Source organism: Anser brachyrhynchus (genome assembly GCF_964034855.1).
Source record: "Anser brachyrhynchus genome assembly, chromosome: 2".
NCBI lineage: Eukaryota > Metazoa > Chordata > Aves > Anseriformes > Anatidae > Anser > Anser brachyrhynchus.
Window position 1 is genome coordinate 429,083 of NC_137695.1, and position 18,899 is coordinate 447,981.

The 18,899-nt window shown below is 62.0% G+C and overlaps 1 protein-coding gene across 2 annotated transcripts in view; it reads right to left on the reverse strand.

The window, feature by feature from the left end:
• Positions 1–5,489: 5,489 nt before the first annotated feature.
• Positions 5,490–18,899, reverse strand: part of AGAP3 (ArfGAP with GTPase domain, ankyrin repeat and PH domain 3) — a 139,761-nt gene continuing 126,351 nt past the window's right edge. For both annotated transcript variants that reach the window (XM_080581339.1, XM_080581338.1), the window contains exons 14-18: positions 9,829–9,983; positions 9,236–9,326; positions 8,398–8,620; positions 7,078–7,333; positions 5,490–6,800 (exon numbers count right to left, since the gene is read on the reverse strand). In XM_080581339.1, the coding sequence (XP_080437465.1) occupies positions 6,573–6,800; positions 7,078–7,333; positions 8,398–8,620; positions 9,236–9,326; positions 9,829–9,983 (953 nt within the window). In that variant the 3' untranslated portion in view covers positions 5,490–6,572. The remainder of the gene's footprint in view (positions 6,801–7,077; positions 7,334–8,397; positions 8,621–9,235; positions 9,327–9,828; positions 9,984–18,899) is intronic.

The window sequence follows — 18,899 nt, forward strand, 5'->3', positions numbered from 1 at the left end:
GTGCTGCACCATTTAGACAGGGGGGAAGTGGGGGTGAGAGGTGAGGGGGGGGCTGGAGGAGAGCAACAAAGAAAACCTGGGCAGTAAAGACGGACCCTTGAGTGACAGGGCCGTGCAGACAGGAAGGGAGCTGTGGAGGTCTCTGTTCCAGCACCTGCTCAAAGCTAGCCTGCTTGGCTAAGTATGCTGAGGATCTTGTCCAGCTGACTTCAGGGATCTCCAAGGACGGCAATCCCACAGCGTCTTAGGGCCCCTGTTCCGGTGTCTGACCACCTTCCTGGTACTTTTTTCCTTGTACCTAGTTGGAATTTCCCACGTATCAGCTTGTGTCCGCTGGTGTGTGTCCTGGAGTAAAATCTCTTATGTGGTACCCAAATGTGGATGTAAGTACACACACACGCACACACATTAAAAGGAAGATACAGCTGTAACTATATAGAGATTGTATATATATGGACATACATTTATTTCTACCTATGTTTCTACATATATACATATACATACAAGACTTTTTTTTTTTTTTTCCCTCATGAGGACAATTTCATCCTTTACAAGAGAACAATTTTGACACAGACCTGCTCACTCATCTGCCTAGAAAATGGTTCTTAAAGAACTAGGAAAGACGTAGCGATTGAGTCCCATGAGATATCTCGACTCGGTGGTTCCCTCTCAGGACAAGGTTCACCATACAACAAAGACGGTTCACAGCATTTTCTAACAGTGAGACTGTATGAAGATGTGACAGGCCACAACACAGTGCTGGTGATGCTGTTTGTTAATGTGCCTGTCCAGGACTTGCTCAGATGCGTAGTGGAGCTGCCGGTGGCTCACAGAGAGGTTTCCCAGGAGGTCATGCCATGCTTTTATTTTCAGAGCTGGTGTGCAGCGGTGGCTGTTGTGGGCCCTGTGACCCCACAACAAGCAGACAGGGGCAGGGCAGAGGAATGCTGCACTCTGCTCTTTTCTGCTGCCCTGCAAGGGAGTCTGTGCCATGGGGATGGTAAGGAGTGCCCCTAGGGAGCTGCTCACCATGCTCCTGGACTCTCAGGAGCGCCTGGCCAAGGTCTGGGGAAACGGCTGGCGCTGCACATGTGCCCACCCTGCAGCAAGGGTGCACAGCCTGTGGGAGGTGAGAGGGTCGCTGCACCCAGCTGCTTGGGACACACCCTTGGAGGCAAATTACACCATGCGATACGGGTGTCATCACTGCAAGACTCCTGCAACGCAGAGAACCTATACTCCCACGGGGAGAAATTGTCTCTGACTGCACATGGGCAGGAGAGGAGCAACCTCCCTTCCCACTGGCCTGGCACCAGGGAAGGGTCAGGAGCTCTCTGACCGTCTGCAATGCCTCTACAGCCAGCGCTGCAGCACCTGCAGAGCTCAGGGTGCAGCTGCAGAGGGGATTCAGTAGCAAACTCCTGGTGGGTGTGCCTTCAGCACCAAAGGGAAATAACCCAAGACCTGCAAGAAGTTGTGAAGGGCGTGCTGGAACTGGGGCTTGGGAGGTGAGAGGGACTATAGCCACACTGCTTTGCTGTGGCGCATTCAGGCGCTGGGTGAGTTATGAAGCACTTCACGTGATTGCAGTGCCCAGTGCTCTCTGCACAGCCAGGACTGCCAAATCCACCTGAGGGGGGTGTGTGTGTGTGTGTGGGGGGGGGGGGGTTATGGCAGGGGGTGCAGGTGTGGTAGTGGGGCATATTGGTGGCAGATCTTGGTAAGCACAGACCAAGGGAGCTAGGACACTGTGTTATACCTCAGCTCTCGGAGGCAGGGCTGACTGGAAACACAGAAGTGCAGAGCAGCAGTAAGATCTCTGCTCTGGCCATCTGTTGTAAAATCACCTCTGCGCACAGCCAGTGCTGCCCACAGTCCCCGCACCCACCTACTGGGTGCTGCCCAGAGCTCCCCCATCCGCCAGCTCCCAGCGCTGTCCCTCTGCGCCCACAAACACACGGCTGCTCCCCTGCAGCTCTCTGTGCAGACCCTGTGCTGTACGGCTGAGCTGGGCTTTCACACATGCTGGGATGTCTGACTTTGCTTCAACCACTCTGTCTTCCCTCTGCCAGCTTGCACATCCTCTGTTCCCCAGTTCATTCAGGTGCTGCTGAGAGAAGGAGGGTGCAGTGCCCTGAAGGAGCTGCTCAGGCCCCCAAGCCCCACGTCTGAGCAAGCACCGGTACACGCTGGGCTGTGCTGAGTGCTGCTCAGCCCTTCCAAACCTCTTGCACCCTGGGCCTGTCCCTGCAGTCTGCACCTGCACAAGGCAGCTCACCAGCATCTTCTGCGGAAGAGCCCTTTGGGACAAGCATCTTTCTGGAAAAGGGCTGGGATGGGTTTGCCCTGGCACTGCAAATGTCCATCTTCTGCACAGTTCCTGCGCCTTGCACAGGACAGGCCAGTGGGGCGCTCTGCAACCCAGACTGCCCATGTCTGCCTGCCTGGCCGCAGAGCTGCCTTGGCGGGGAGCACCCTGCTGCCATAGCTAGCCATGGCCATGCTGGGGAGGCTGGGAAATGCCCAGCGGTGGGCCTGGAAATGCGCCTCTAGGTAGTCAGTGCAGCGCAGGTGCTCCGTAGGTATCCAGTGTTAATACGTGGGACGTAAGGCTGGGGTAAAAAGCCTGGTTTGTAGTTCCCATTGCAATTAACAAGCACCTGGCCCAGTCGTTGATCCCTCACCCCTGCTGTCCTGTTTCTCCCATGCTTTCAGCCCTGGCCTCTGTGCTGCTCCCATCTCCAGCCCCTACGCACCCTGAAATACCCACAAGCTGCTGGGCTGTATCCTGCTGGGTGCCTGCTGCAGCCACGGAGCAGAGCCTCTGCTGGCACAGCCTTACCCCCGTGACTTCTCAAGGTATCACGTAGGCAGCTTCGATAATGCTGCTGCGCTGTAGGGAGCCATACTGAGCAGCTGGGCACACAGGGTGCTGGGGAGCTCTGTGGTGCTGGGTGCACAGGGACAGCCCAGCAGGGTGAGGGTGGGGACAGCACTACCGGGGCGATATCAGGCAGATGGCCTGGGGGACATCTGCGTCCTGGAGGGGCTGTGCCATGCAGCACCAAACCACTGCTGCCCCAGCGGATGTCTGAGTCCAACGGTGTCTGCTGCACAGAATCACAGACCGGCCGAGGTTGGAAGGGACCTCTGAAGATCACCCAGTCAGGTGAAGATCACCAGCAGGATCACCCAGAGCAGCTTGTGCAGGCAGGCATCCAGGCGGGTTTTGAATATCTCCAGAGAAGGAGACTGCACAACCTCACCGGGCAACCTGTCCCAGCACTCTGTCACAGTAAAGTACCCTGTACCCTCTCACGGTGCAGCTTCTTCAGCTCTGCCCTGCAGAAGCACACGAGGGCCCACCTTTGTTCATGGCACAGAGGGCGATGCATCGGCAGCCCTGGACAAGGCTCAGTAGCAGCCGTCCCCTTGTCCTGTGGTGGTGCGTGGCCGCAGCTGCCCTGCGGCTGAACAGCGCTGCCCCACGCCACGGCTGCTCCTGGCCCACCTTCACCAGGGAGTGCCCCAGCTCAGCCGGGGCTGGGACAGGGCCTGTGGGGCTTTGCAGGGCAGCCGTGCCCCACGGTCCTGGCAGTGCCTGCTGCGCCATCGCAGAGGCATGGCGGGACTCCAGCCTGGGGCTGCACGCCATGGACATGTCGATGGCACGCACTGCATCCCCTGCTCCTGCCCTGCAGCACCTGCACCCCTCCGCAGCCACTGCTGCAGCTCCACGGAGCAGGCCGGCTGTGGCAGTGTCTGTATGCGGCTGCCAAGGAGCTGCTGTGGGCCCTGCAGGCAAGAAACGCCCTCGGCCGTGCAGGGCTGTACCAGGCAGAGCAGAGGGTGGCCTGTGCCCTGCCCGGCACCCGCCCGAGCTGCTCCTGTCTCAGCCCAGCCCGGGACCACACGAACCCCTACTGGGGCTGAGATGCGCTCGCGCAGTGGGATAATACTGCGCTGGGGCCCAGTGCCGCTGCCATGCGGGGGGAGCTGCTGGCACAAGCAGAGGGGTAGCCCCTGGTTCCCCAGGGCACTGGGTTGGTGGTGCCATCATCAGCAGAACCTGAACGGGGCTGCGGGGGCCCCTGGGGGGTGGCTGCACACCTTCACGGGAACTGTGTGGCCGGGGGGCGGGGGGCTGCTCATGTCCATGTGGCCCCAGGATTGTCTTTGCACGGCCCCCATCAGCACAGCCACAGCGCCCAGAACTGACCTCAGGGCGGACCCTGAGGGCGAAGTGTGGGGACAGGCGAGGGGCTGGGCTGAGGACCTCGGCCCGGGGACAAAGCTGGGTGCAGGACGTGCCCGGGCCGGGGGCACCCCGGCAGCTGGGGCAGGGCTGGGATGGGAAGGGAGGCGCCGGGGCTGGGCCGGGCGGGATCCCGCGCGGGAGATGATGTATGGGCAGATGTATCAGATCGCACAAGATAAACAAGCAGTGAATTTCATCAGGGCCCATCATGGCTTTAATTTGGCTGCCTAATGAGTCAGATCCAGCCGCGCAGATAAAAGTTGTCAGAGCCGCAGCCCTAATGAATTTCTTGCCACTTGTAATCAAGGCAGCTTGTCTGAGGGGGATGATTAATGGGCCCCAGAGGAGCTGCCGTCCCTCGGCTTCCATTCCCGCTAATGCAGTCGCCAGGAAATTAACCAAACCCAGCACCGGGCTGGGGCCGGGGCCAGGGCATGCGTGCGCCTGTGTGGAGGCACCGGTGTGCACCGGGCAGCGGGGGGCCGGGGATGAGGGGCAGACGTGGGCTTGGGGTCAACCCGGCCCGGCTCTGCACGCTGCTGAGAAAGGTCGGTACCTGCGCCAGGACTGGGATGGGGACTGGCACCAGGACGCTGGCACACATGGAGGTGAGTTACGGGCCCGGTGGAAGGGCCAGGGCCATCACCAGCAGGTACCAGTGGGGCAGCCCCTGCCATGGAGGAGAAGCAGGGCTGGAAAGGGATTGCAGTGGAGCACTTGTGGCAGGGGGGTTCTGGGGGGGTGTCCTGATGTATCCTTTCCTCCCAGCACCACCAGCCCTAGCCCAGTGCCCAGTCCACAGCCCGTAGCATGGCGCAGCGCGTAGCCTGGATGCAGGCATGGCAAGGGGAGTCAATGGATCCCCGTGGAGCCCCAAACCACCTCTGTTTAAACTCACCGTACTGCGTTGAGGGACCAACTGGTCCCAGCGCTTTTGATCTGGAGTGTCCCCTGCCCAGCGCACGCCCCTGATGTGCCCATCCCCAATCCCACTGCACATCCCTCTGGGAACACGTCCCTGTGGTATCCCACAGCACCAGGGGATGCCGTGACACCGCCACCGGGGGGGCCCAGCTCAGCCCGGCGTGGTTACCAGCTCTGGAGCTGGAGAAGGAAGGGCTGATCATTTGCCAGTCTGGGCTGAAAAAACACCAGACCTCCTCAAAGCAGGAAAGAAACATGCTGGAGGCTGCACTGTAGGCCCAAAAAGTAGCACACGGAAAAGGCAGGCTGGCAGGAGGTGGGTTGCTTTATTGGCCTTTATCTCCTTTGCTGCAGGTAACACACACAGGGCAATTCATGGCAAAGAAACAGTATATACAGAGTGTCCATATAAATATTTCCAATGTACATTTTATACACAAGTGATGGAGACGTTCCACAGCAGCGTCCAAAGCCTTGGAAATTCCAGCGCTCAGCTGCAGGCTTGGCCCAAAAACAAGGGAGATGCTCATCTCCTCTCTCCTCTTGCTCAGCCGGAGTCCAGCCCCGCCTGGGCAGCAGCGGGAGCCAGTGGGGATGTGCTGTTGGAGACACTGTGTATGGCTTTGGGGCTTGAACCTGGAAGGACAGTGACTCATAGACAGACAGACACAGCTGGGGGGCCCAGGGTGACAATCCTCTTGCCCTTCTGGGTCACCAGGGAGGCTGGAAAGGTCTATGTCCATGGGATTGCATGAGAGAGACGCTCCCTTTACATCTGCACAGAGGGGAGCAGTACCAGCGAGGGGATCCCTCCTCTACTGGCCAGAAGCACAGAGGAACAAATGGGTGTGGTGGAAGAACGTGCACCTACCACTGCCCCCCACCTGCCCCACTGCACTGGGGTGCACAGCAAGGCCAACACAGGAGGGACACGTCCGAGCTGCCCTACTGCCCAGGAGAGCAGGTGCAGCGATCGCCACCCCCAGTACCGGCTGTGCAGGAGACGGCAACATACCTGAACCGCCTGCAGCCCCTGCACTATCTACAAGCGAGTGTGGTGGTGGGGAGGCACACAGAAACTGCCTCTCCTCCCCCTGTACCGGTCATGAGAACAGGGTGTACTGAAACCCCCATCCTGGTGACTCTGGGGGCGCCTCCGCAGGCATACAGCTCTGGGTCTGCACAGCTCCCCCTTTCCAGCTGCACAGGCAGAATACACAGGACCCAGGCAAAGAGTCGCGTGCTGCTGGCTGCCCTAGCCAGAACAGGGGGCCTGGTGTAGGATGAGCACGGCGGGTGCGGTGAGTGGCCCCCCCAGACGTGCTCTGGTGGCCTTGGACGCCAGCAGGGCTGGAAGGAGCCGCCTGGTGAGTGGAGGGCCTGTGGGGAGCTAGACGGCGCTGGGGCTGGAGCCGAGCTCAGCCAGCAACGTGGTGCAGGCGTTGTTGTTGGCGTTGGTGTTGCGGCGGGGCAGGCTGGGGGTCAGCGTGGTGACGGCGCTGTCGCTGGGACATCCGTGCTGCAGCAGGATGTCGATGCACTCCTGGCTGCCGGCTCGCCGGGCATAGGCCAGCGGGGTCAGGCCCCGAGCGTCCCGGCTCTTCACGTCCACCCCGTACTGTGCAGGAGAGAAAGCAGCTGTCAGCAGTACCACGTGGCCCGTGGGCACGGGCTGGTGCAGCAAGAGCACTGGCACCGGCAGAGGGGCTCCATGGCACTAGGGTGGGCAGACAGGGAAAGATGAAGGGTGGCCAGGGCAGCGCCCTGCAGGAACACACAGGAAGAGGAGGGACAAGGGGTATCCCCAAGACCTGGGGGCAGGGAGGTGCTGCAGCAGGGAAGCACCGGGGCAGGGCCAGAAGGGCTGCGGTGGAGGCTGCGGGGCCCTGCCTTACCCAGATGAGCAGCTGTGTGAAGACCACGTTGGCCATGGCGCAGGAGAGATGCAGTGCCGTGCGCCCATCTCCATCCCCGTAGGTCTCATTCACCTCCTCCTTGGTGCCATGTGCCAGCAGCGTCACCACGAGGCGCAGGTCATCCTCCACTACTGCCCGCAGCAGCTGCTGCCCCAGCGGGATGTCCGACTGGGGCAGTGGAGCCAGGAAGAGCTTCTGCTCATACTTGGCCCGGATCCAGCGCTCCTTCTCCTCCCTGCCAGATGGGACACCGTCACTGTCACCACTGGGTGCTGTGTGCACAGGGGAACGTGCACCGGCACCGCTACCCCAAACACACCGTGCGTTAGCAGCGTGCATGTGTCACACGCAGGCATCCTTGCACGGTCCCTGCTGTGTCCCATCATACCCACATCTGTCCCTGGGGCTCTGTGCATGTCACGCTCCTCCAGGCACAGGCCTGACACACGCAGGTCCCACTGCACCTTCTTAGGGCTCCTTGTGCACGTAGGGCCCTGCACACACAGCGGCCACATCCCACACTCCAACCCCACCACTGTCATTCCGCAAAGGGACACCCGCACCTCCCTGCTGGTGCCCCGCACGCTTTCCTGCCTGTCCGTTACGTGCCAGCCTGGGGACTCTGTCCTGTGCCTGTGTGCGGGCCTTGGCCAGCGGCAAGGAAAGGTTAGCTGCCGCGCACAGCAGCCCAGCGCCACGGGAGGCGCGTTATCGCTGCTGCCGTCTCGCCTGGTGCAAACAAAGGCTGCAGCAGCGTCCGTCCCGCCTGGGGCTGCGGGGCCGGGCGGATCGATGTGTGCCGTGCCGCCGCTATCTGCTGCCATTCTATCCATCTGCATCTGGCGGGCCGCCATCAATGCCCCGCGCGGAGCATGCTCACTCCCGCCGCCCCCTGACCCGCTCTTATCCGTTGATAAGCCTCAGAATGGGCTCTTGTTGGGATGAGTGACAGGAGAGTCGCTCCGATAGGGACAGACAAGGGCCTGAAAGGGACGCACCCTTGAGACCCACACAACACTGCCAAGCCGTCTCTGTTAACCCCTTCTGCTTTGCAGCCAGCCGTGGCTCCAGCAGCCATCGCGTGGCAATGGCTGGCCGTGGAGCCCTGCTGGCCCACCGGGGAAGCAGGAGAGGGCTTCTGGTGTCGCGAGAGCAGGCAGGACCCTAGTCACTGGAGCACCTTGTGGGTTCCTGCCCACCTCTGCTGGGCTGGCTGGCTGCTCCCAACCTCCTGGGTGCCCTCAAGCCTCCCGGTGTGGTTGTCTGAGAGGCATCTCTGCAGTCCCCCATCTCCCTTACCGGCTGCTCTCAGGGGTGGGTTTGGGGTAGCCTTCCACAGCTCCTTCCCAGACAGCGTTGGCCAGGGCATTGCCGATGGCTGTCATGACCATGAGAAGCTCGCTGGGCCAGTCGTCCAGGTCCAAGGAGCGCACACGGGACAGGTGGGTGCCCAGGTTGCGATGGATCCCAGAGCACTCGATGCACATGAGGGAGCCCAGGTTCAGACTCGCCCAGTCTGGATCTGCAGGTGGCGAGATCGGGATCAGTGGGGCAGAGTTAGCGTCAGCATGGACTCACTGGCCTGCCTCCTCCTATGACCCTGGGGACCCGTTATGTGCTGGGACCTGCCCACCGACTCCCTTCCAGACACAGTGCCCCCAGCAGCACACGGAGCAAGGCCCCCAGGCTGGTCAGAAAGGAGCCACAGACCAGCACGGCAGGTGGATGAGCGCTACAGGGGACCTTGCAAGAGAGGACAGAACAGCTCCACAGAGCAAGGGACCCTCAGGTCCCTCTGCGGTAAGGGAGGTGGTGGTGGAGTTGACCCTTCCCTTCCCTTCCCTTCCCTTCCCTTCCCTTCCCTTCCCTTCCCTTCCCTTCCCTTCCCTTCCCTTCCCTTCCCTTCCCTTCCCTTCCCTTCCCTTCCCTTCCCTTCCCTTCCCTTCCCTTCCCTTCCCTTCCCTTCCCTTCCCTTCCCTTCCCTTCCCTTCCCTTCCCTTCCCTTCCCTTCCCTTCCCTTCCCTTCCCTTCCCGTCCCTTCCCGTCCCTTCCCTTCCCGTCCCTTCCCGTCCCGTCCCTTCCCGTCCCGTCCCTTCCCTTCCCCCCAGCAGCCCACCTCCCCTGCAGCCTCTCTTACTGGGTGCATCGCAGTCCACACAGAAGCTGTTCCCACGCGCGGTGCGGACGGCCTGCATGGCCTGTGCGTCACCCTGGCTGCCCAGCCGAGCCTGCAAGGAGACCCGCAGGAAGCCCTTCAGGCCGGGCTGCCCCCGCCCTGTGCGCTCCCGTCGCCACCCCGGAGGCCGTCAGGAAGCACCGGCGCCACGCTCCGACAGGCACCCAGCAGCGCGGCTGCGGGGGGGTCACCGGGGCGGGTGCTCACGGACAGCCCGGAGGGATCCCCACGTGTGGCTGGGGGGAGCCGGCGGGGCAAGGGCTGGCGGGCCAGGACAGGGAGCGAGCAGCAGAGCTGTCGAGGGGGGAGCAATGCAGGACGCGAGGAGCTCCGTGGGGCCGCAGCCAGGATGGGGAGGGGGCAGGGAACTCGGAGAGGTGACAGAAACCCAGAGAGGGAGCAGCACAGTCCCAGGGGTGGGATCCAACCCTGACTGCGAGCAGAGGGATCGGGACAGGATCCAGCTTGGACAGGCAAGCCTGGAACAGGCATGGATGCAGCAAGTGGATGACAGAGATGTGGAACCCAAGAAGACCTTGGCCGAGGCCTCCTACCTTGTTTTTGCTGCTCTCGCAGCCCTGCAGGCTGGCCAGGATCTGGCTCTCAATGGCCTGGACCCAAAGCTCTCGCTCCTCAGATGTTGAGGCCTCAAAGAGCCACGTCTGGCCCGTCAGGGACACGATAATGAACTCAAATGGCTCATCTGGTTCTGGAAGAGAAAGGCGTGCCGTGGCACAGGTCAGGGAAGGAGGGGGCTGCAGCGTTTGTGGGGTGCCAGCACATGGGCAGTCCCTGGGGGCACAGCAGTGACCACAGGCAGGCAGGTCATGGCCAGCAGTGTCCCCAGGGGTGGGACAGGCAGAGCCTGCAGGGAGGACCCAGGGTTCTGCCCAGCCCAGCCCAGCTGCTGCTTGCACAGCTCTGCCAGTGCGGGCTCGCTCCTCTGCACATGAGCAGCCGCGGCCCCATTCCCCACCATCCTGGACTGGGAAACACGGGAACGCTGTGGGTCTGGACTCCTGGGAGCTGCTTGTGCCCTGCTCTCCATGCCCTGCGCGTCCCACCCTCCGGAGAAAGCGGCTGGCCTCCTGGGCAGAGGGACCAGCCCTCTGCCGAGTTGCTGCCCCCAACAGCCCCGTTGCTCCGAGGGCAACCTGCTCTGGTGACTCCTCAGCCACTGCTCTGCACAGCACCCGGCTCTGTGCCCCACCAGCAGCCCCAGAAGATGCAGTCCCAGAAGATGCAGCCTCGTTACCGAAGACCTTCCCTAGCTGTGAAACACGTGGAACCAAACTTCTGACTTCTCATCTTCGGGGAGAACATTTTTGCTGAGCCCCGCGGGTTGCTTGGACTGCCAGGCACTCCGAGGTCAGGTATGAGCACCCCTATAGATGCAGGCTGCCTGGTGGGTGCTCAGGGTGGGGTCAGAGCGCAGGCACCGGGTGGCAGAGCTGGCAGCACGGGCAGCGGACAGTGAGTTCCTGGTTAAGTACCTTAGGCCCCCCGGAGCTAAGGAAATAGCCCCAAAACAACCAAGAAGGATGAAACGCCAGGCTTAAAATATGGTCTTCTCTGGCTACTGCTGTGACTGCTGTAACTACTTCCCAGCCTGGGCTGCCAGAGCTGGGCTCAGCCCTGGCCATCCCCCCCCCGCAGGCGGCGTGGAGCAGGTAACGACGCCGTACTCGGGGCGCGCTGCCTCCTCCTTACACCCAGGCACCAGCATTTACCTTTTATTGCCAACTTCAGTAGTTAGTGCAGTAAATGACTTAACTAAGCGGGGCCTGAATGGAATGACTAATAAACGTTATGTCACAGCACACGCTTCAGCTCATAGCAAAATGATTTGTAATTACCTAATTAGCGTTATGCAAATAACACCCTCATCTCCATAATGTGCCTTCCCAGCTCTCTATTAAAAGCAGGGAGTCAACTGCACGGCTCCAGAGGCAGCGCAGAGGCCGAGGGGCGCAGCCCGGTCCGTGGCAAGGCAGGGCGGTGCGGGTCCCGCGGGGCAGACCCGGGGGGCGCGGAGGGGCCTCCCCGGCCCCCTGTGGCCAGGAGGGGCTCCAGCTGCGAGGGGGAGCAGCAAGAGGGCAGCGAGGAGGAACCTGCAGCGCCCGGGCAGGAGGCGGCTGCCAGCCGGGTCCCGTCTGCCCCGCCACGGGCATGGCACGCCTCAGCCGCCGCTGGGCAGCCTGGCAGGGGCTGCACCAGGCTGTGTCCACAAACACCCCCTCGGAAAATGCATGCAGCCCCGGAAAGGCTCCTTGAGGAAGGCCAGCTTTGGCAGCGGTGGGAGGAGGGCACGGCCCTTCCTCCCTCGCTAGGCTCTTGCTTCCTTTGGAGGCACCACCACCGGCATTAGCAAGTAGCAGGCACAGCACCCACCTCTCTTTCTCTTCCCACCCATGTATAGCTGCTCGCTCCAGAACAACCTGAAGGTAGGACGCTGCTCCTGCTGCTGTGCCGTGGTGGAGAGTGCCACGCTCCTCACAGCAGGCGCAGGGTCTTGCATTTCTTGGGGGTTTAAAACTTGAGCGAAACCGTGCTGGGAAGATGCCTGCCCCACGCCACTGCTGAGAGCACTCCGCGCTGTGTCCTGCACGGAGCCCAGCAGCACCTGTGGGGGCTTGGAGACCGTCAGTGCTGATGGAATCGACTGGTGCAGGAATGCAAGGCCTGGTCCCCAAGCCCTCAGGAGGACCAAATGACTCCAGGTGAAGTGCCAACCGGCCTGCCTTTACCAGGCAGGAAGGGGAAGCTGTTTCATGCACTTCACCCCGGACTCAGCTTGGGACTTCTGGGGAAACGTGGCTACAATTGCCTTTCTCCTGCTGGGAGAGATCTGGGTCAGCAGGAGGGGATAAGACAGGAGGGTGCTGGCGGTCACACGGCCGGACTTGTTCCCCCTCTGCGATGCAGTCGCCTAACTGGGAAACGAAGCTTGCCCAGCACTCTGCCCCTCCCTCCAGCTCCCACCACCGAACAGACACCACAAAATCACTGCTCTGGGGAGCTCCCTGCGGGCAACGCGCCTCCTACCCTAAGGATGTTTGCTGTGCAGGCTCCCAGGACAGCAAATGCCAGCTCAAAAACAAGATTCTAGGAAAATATACATCCAGTAACTTCTAACCAGAGGGAGAAGAAACAAGCGGTGACAGCCAAGTCACTGCCCCTGCCTCCTTGGCCAGACGGCGCTGTCCTGTCTGTGAGCACTGCCACTCCCCGGGCGAGGGCCGGGAGCGCCCGACCGCTGACGGCAGCGGCAGGCCGGCGACTCAGGACCCTGCCGCTGCTGCGCTCAGCTGGGTCTCCGGGCCCCTGCTTGGCTCCAGCCCACTCACAAGCCAGCGGCTGCCCCCACCTCTTGCACGGTCACAGCCTGTCACCGGGACCTGCAGCCCAGGGGCGCGAGCGCTCCAGCTCCCTTAGAGGCAGTGCCCTCTGCCCCTGTGCCCACCTGGGCGGCTACAAGAGCACAGATCCCGGCCCCCAAAGCTGCAGGATCAATTGCTGCAATCACCTGCTGCCTGGGGCTACGCATGAATAGCCAAGGAGGAAAGGGTGGCACCTCTCCCTGGGGGGCAGCGGTTGCCCAGGTGCCTAAGAGAGCATTTGCAGTTCCAAAATCTTGGACTGGGCCACCCTGATGGAGCAGTGATCAGCAAAGCCGCTAGCAGGGCACCCGGATTTATCGGGCCCTATTCTCATGACACCTCTCCCATTACCGTCTGAGCTATCTGTGGCCGGTGCCAGTGTGTTGCAGAGCCCAGGCCAGCAGGGACCCGGACCCAGGAGGTGCTGTCTGACGCTCTTCAGGTGCTGCTGGGCTGCTTCTGCCGCCAACGGGATGGCAGCAAGCAGGCTGGCAGCTCCAGGACATGCTCATGGTTCCTGCCATGGGCTCGTGCGACCCCATCAGCCTTGTTCCTCTCTCTCGCTTGCTCAGTACCTCTCCACTGAGCACAAACCTCAGCCCAAGCCTTCCTGCACCAGCACGCTCCCTGCTAGAGCTGAGGCAAATGAATGCCCGCTCTGCAGCGCCCGCCTGCCCAGGCAGAGGCCGCTCCGCTGGGACGCTGCACCGGGCTGGGGCACCGCGTGTCTCGTGGTCCTACGCCTGGGAGGTTCACGAGGTGGGGCAGGCGCTGCCCTCCTGCTGGGCTGCCCGCGCCTGACAGTGGGATAACAGTGACATTTTGGGGGCTTTGGCCCCACTTGGAAAGACATTCCCACCGCTGCAGCTGGGGGCATCCCGAAGCCCTGGAGCTCCCTGGTCCTAGCCCCTGGCAGTGGTCCAAGCCCAAAGCCCCAGTGCTGGCATCACAAACTGCAAGACCTCTGTTCGCCCTCCTCCTTTGTGCCTCGTGGATTCCAGCTCTACTCTGAACAAAGGGCCTGTTGCTCTCAGCAGAGCCCTGGAAGAACTAACAAAGGACAACAGCTTTTCTTCCATACCAAGGGTCCTTTTCGCAAGAGAAAACATTCCTTTTCTTTCCTTGCAGCAAGTCAGGACAGCACTGCGGGACCGGAGCTCTCTGGAGGCTTGGGAGCGGCTCGGCTCCAGGAGGAGAGCAGGGAGCTGCGGGATGACAGTGGCAGAGCCACAGACAGGGCCCGGCACGGCTGGAAAGTGAACTGAGGACTCAGCGGCTCCAGTGGTGTGCAGACCCAGGTGGTCTGGGACAGGCTCCCGAGCAACCTGGAGGGGCTGCGCAAGTTGGATCAGGTGAGACACCAGCTTTTGGGAAAGCAAGGGGCTTCTTCAGGTTCTTCTGGGGAGCGGCACAGACCTCTGATGCGGCAGGGGCGTTTTTGGCCAGGTGAAAGGGTAGCACAAAGCAGATGAGGCAGACAGGAGGAGTTGCGCTACCCCTGTTGGTACAGATGTGGCAGCGAGCCCTGCGCCACGTGCAGGGCACAGGGCGGACAGCAGCGCCGCAGCACTTGCCGGCGCCAGCAGCAGGGTAAGGTCCCGGGGCGGCCGGTCCTGCTGGCTCGGGGAGCCCTTCCCCGCTGCCTCGGGGCAGGGGCAGGGCTGGCCCTGGGCCGAAGGCAGAGCCCCTCTCCCTGGCCGGAGGCTGCCTGCAGGCGTGCTGGTGGGAGTCCATTATGCCAGCTCCATTAGAATTAGTGGGCAGTGGAAATGAACGAGCTTGTCTCTCTCCCTCTTGATGATTTTTTGATGATGTTTTAAAGACTGAGCTCCGTGAAGAGTTGCTGAGCAGAGTATGGTGCGAGCCGGCTCTGCTAATGGGTGTTAACCCCCTGACCCAGCTCCAACGCTGCCCAGCAATGAGTGCTCCAAATGAGAGCAAAATTAACGAGGGCACTTCACAGCAGCCGGGACGGGCCAGGGCCAAGCAGCATCCAGACACAACCAGTAACCGAGTCACCAAGCTGAGAGGGCTGGAGGACTTCTGCAGCAACCTTGAGGACTGCTGTGGCAGAGCAGGGAAGCCAGCAGCCCCCACCGCCACTAAGCCAGCCTTGGGAGGAAGCATCCCCTCCCGGCCAGCAGAAGAGCACCGTGGGGCTGGGGAAGGAACAGGAGAACCGAGACATCCTGCACACGCCGCCAGGCACCAGCACAAGGTGAAAGGAAGAGGGTAAGGGAAAAGCCCCGCCAAGGAGCCAGCTCAGGACAGAGCTCAGCTGCCTGAAGGTGCCTTAGAGCTGAGCTGACCAGCAGACTGGTGGACCTCTCACCGCCATCTGCCGAAGCAGCAGGGGATGCTGGAGAGTGGAAGCAGCATGGGGAGAAGGAGCCGCAGTGGCATCCAGGAGCGTTGTGCTTACAGCTCGTGCCAAGATCCCTTGCTCTACGCTCAGTGGGAGGAAGCACAGCTTTGAGCAGAAATGGCACTTCAGGGTGGCTGAAAACACTCTAGCTTTGGTACTCAGCTGAGTGCAGGGATCTGTCCTGCTCTGCGAAGGGCTTGCACCGCACGCCGCGGGGATGTGGAACGGCCCAGCCCGGCCATCCCCCTGCAGGGACCTCGGCATGGTGTCGAGCGCCTCCCACCTCCTTCCCCACGGACACGCTGCTTCTCCTGGGGTGCTGGATGGCACCTCAGGCCAGTGTGCCTCCCCGGCCACCGCACCGGGACCGTCTGGCCACATCCCTTACAGGTACCCAAGGTCCCCAGCTCTGCACCCAGGGCTGGGGCAGCACCCTCAGCGCAGAAGCAACAATCTGGAGCATGCTGCTTCCTCTCCCTCAGCAGCAGGACACAAAGCAGCTGCCTGGGGAGGACAGAGGAGATGGAGCGATGTTGCTCCAGTCGCTGTGGGAGATGCAGTGACGTACCCCACACCGCGCAGCAGGACCATGCTTCCCCAGGCACTCCAGACACGGGGCTGCACTGTGCTCCCCACACAAGGCCCCGGTCAGAGCTTCCCCCCCAGCCCACACGACATCGGGCAGCACTTCCCACGCCAGCAGGCTGGCAGCAGGGAGCTCTTGCCAGCCCCCACTCCAGGCACGGACAGCCTGCCCTGGCAGCCAGCTCCCCTGCTGGTTCCTGCCCCCCTCAGAGGAGACGCAGCCCCGTCCATGTCAGATGGTGCGGGATGGTGCGGGACAGGGCGAGACGGCACAGGACACCTCCCCGTGCACCCCAGCCAGAGCAGGTCCAGCAAGGAGGTGGAGGATCCCCCTCACCATCAGCAAAACAAGGCACGGCCGTACTGAGCCATGCCCTGCTCCCAGGGCAGCAATCTCCTCCTCCTCCTCCGCTCTCCCCCTCTCCCGGCCACTTGCAGTCTCTCCTCCACGCCACCCTCTCCTCACCCCATCCATTCTCCCTTTGGTGCAGCAGAGGCGCCTCCAGATGCCCTGGGGAGCGGGGTGGTCACCCAGGGAGGAGGCAGGGGACACTTTCAGAGCGTGGGGCAAGTGGCAAGGAACCAAGGGCTGCTCCTGCCGTCAGTGGCCCGGCTTTGCTCTCTTGCTGCTAAGTCCGTGAGGTGTCCAGGAGGCCCCCCAGCCTCGGGATGCTTGTTTGCAAGCTGCCACTGTACCACATCATTATGAGGTGTTTGGGATATCAACAAATTAGCAGGCGTCTGGGAAGAGAAGGATGCAGCACCATTCGTAAATGTCAGCTCGCTGCCTCCTCATTTTGCAGATCATTAAACCCAATATTCCTAACCTGTATTAGTGCAACGGGGACAGGCCCCCTCCACAGCGACAAGCCGCCAGGAGAGCCGCAGCAAGAACATTGCTATGGAGACCCCACAGCGCTGCTGTCCCAGTGCCCCGAGACCCCCGCAGTGCCCCGAGCTGAGCTGGCGCCCTCCCACCGCCCCCGGGCTGCCTGCCCTGCCCACGGGGCTCAGCGCGCTGGGGGCAGCGGGGCTGGGAGGGCTCTGTGCAGTGACACCCGCGCAGACGCAGCGACTCAGCCGGGCGACACAGAACGCCTTCTGGGGCACCAGACGTGTGCGTGCATGTGTGCACAGCGGGGAAGGACAGCGAAGGCAGTCAAGCCAACGTAGCCAGGAAGGGACGATGCTCCTGAGGTACGCAGGGTACATTGAGGGGTCACCCCAGGGACCAGCGGTGTCATTTCTGGGTACATGCTGCAGGGTGTGCAGGCAGCACCGTGGGGCTGAGGCACCAGCAGGGCGACGCAGCATGCGTGCGCGCTGGGGACGCCAGGAGGGAGGGCACTGGCGGCACGGCTGCATGGCGCGTGCGGAGGCTTACAGCAACAGACACCGGTGCGTTACGGGTGTGCGTACAAGGGTCTCCTGGGGGGCAACACGGAGCCGTACAGGGCTCCAGGGTGCCCAGAAGGAGAGGGGCAATGGAGGCAAGGGATCGGCCATGGCCTGGCGGTGCCCAGGCACAGGCTGTCTTCCTCCCGCCGGGATGGAGCAGGGGCTGTAACGAGCAGGAGCGACTTGTTAGCACTGAATTAAGAGGCTTGGCGGAAGGGAGCGCGCGGGTGACACAAGCTGTGTGGGGCAGGCGGGAGCTGAGCAATAGCAGCTGGAATCCCCAGCAATCTGCTAAGCGCAGCTCAGCCCCGCACTCCCAGCTCGCCGAGATCGGCCGCCGACAGCCCCTGACAGTTGGTATTAATCACGCACATCGCCCCAACACAACTCTTTACTGGCCATCAATTTCCCGTGGGTTTTAAAACTAAAAAACAAAGACAAAACCGCGTCGTTTGGCCGCCACTGAGAAGCACATTAAGGGGCTGTCAGCTTCTCGCCATGCACCCTGCATCACTCTTTAAGCACATGAGAAGTTCATTATCCCCGGAGCTCTGGCAGCCATGGGGATGCTGGCGTAGGGAGCGTCGCGAAGGTGCTCCTGCCGTCAGACATGCTTGGTGGCTCCTGGGCCCCCCGCCCACAAAAAGGGGCCCAAGGTGCGGGGCGCAGAGGGGGCACGGCTGCAGCAGGGACCCTGGGCTTGGCTGAGCCGGGATGGGGCTCCGCCGGGGCAGCGCTGGGCTGGGCTGTGACTGCGAGCGGACCTTCCCAATGGTCCCTGCAGCCCGACGCTGCAGCCCCACCGCCGGTGACGGTGACGAGCTCTTCCCTGGGGCTGCAGCGTTCCTGACAGCCCGACACCACATTTGCCAGCCTGTGGGTGCTTCCTGACAGCCTGAGCCGCACTCTCTGTTTGGTGACATCCCCGGCAGCCCAATACCACGCTTGCCATAGTTTGCTGATGCTCCCTAGCAACCTGACACTGCGCTCTCTTTAACATGCGACCATGTAAAAAAGCAACAGCTCGTTTGATTTATGATACTTCAGAACAACTAAGATTCAATTGCTCCGCACGTCCCTGGCTCTGATTACCTCCTAAATGAGATAAACTGATGGCAATTTATCCCCAGACCTCACCAAGTTTCCCAGGATGCTAACCTGAGTTGCTCGTGCCCTGCACACGCAGGTTTGGGCTGGGCCCACCTGAAGGCAGCCTGGCTGCAGCCCGAGCCGCCTGCTCCTCGGCTCCTGTGCCCGGTACAGCACCGCCAACCGGGCTGTGACGGCGAGCTGAGCCCGGCACCTGCGTGGCCACGAGGTCTCCTGGCAGGAGTTTTGGCCAGCTCCTGGAGGCAGTGATCCCTGCACGGGCACGGTGCTGGGGCAGGCTCCTGGGGAGTGCAGCCGTCCCCCGGGCTGTTCCCCGTGTCCCTCCCAGGGCGGCGTGCCTACCAGCACCGTCCCTGCCACAGCGCGATGAGCACCGCAGGGACGCCCGCTTGTGCCAGCCTGACCAGAGAGCACGGCAGCCCTGCTCTTTGCACAGCACTTCTTACACCTTCACCATGTTGACAATGTGAAAGCAAAAAGCTCAGATGACCCTGCTGTGAAAAAACTGCTGGTAAATGTTCAAAAGCAGCTAAAAAAGATTCAGTGGAGAATCTGACGTACTTATGGACACCAGCCCATGACGTAAGTCATCGGTCATGCCCGTGATGTGGGCACGCCTCTGCCGTGCCTGGTGATCCCTCACAGCCACGTCCTCACCGCTGCCTTCCCACCGCCGTGCTGGGGCAGGCTCAGCAGCCCCTGCCTCGTGTCCCAGCTCGGAGGCGCTGCAGGTCGCTGGGCAGGTCTCCTTCCTGCTCCCCGTTCTGGTGCCAGAGGCTTCTGGCAG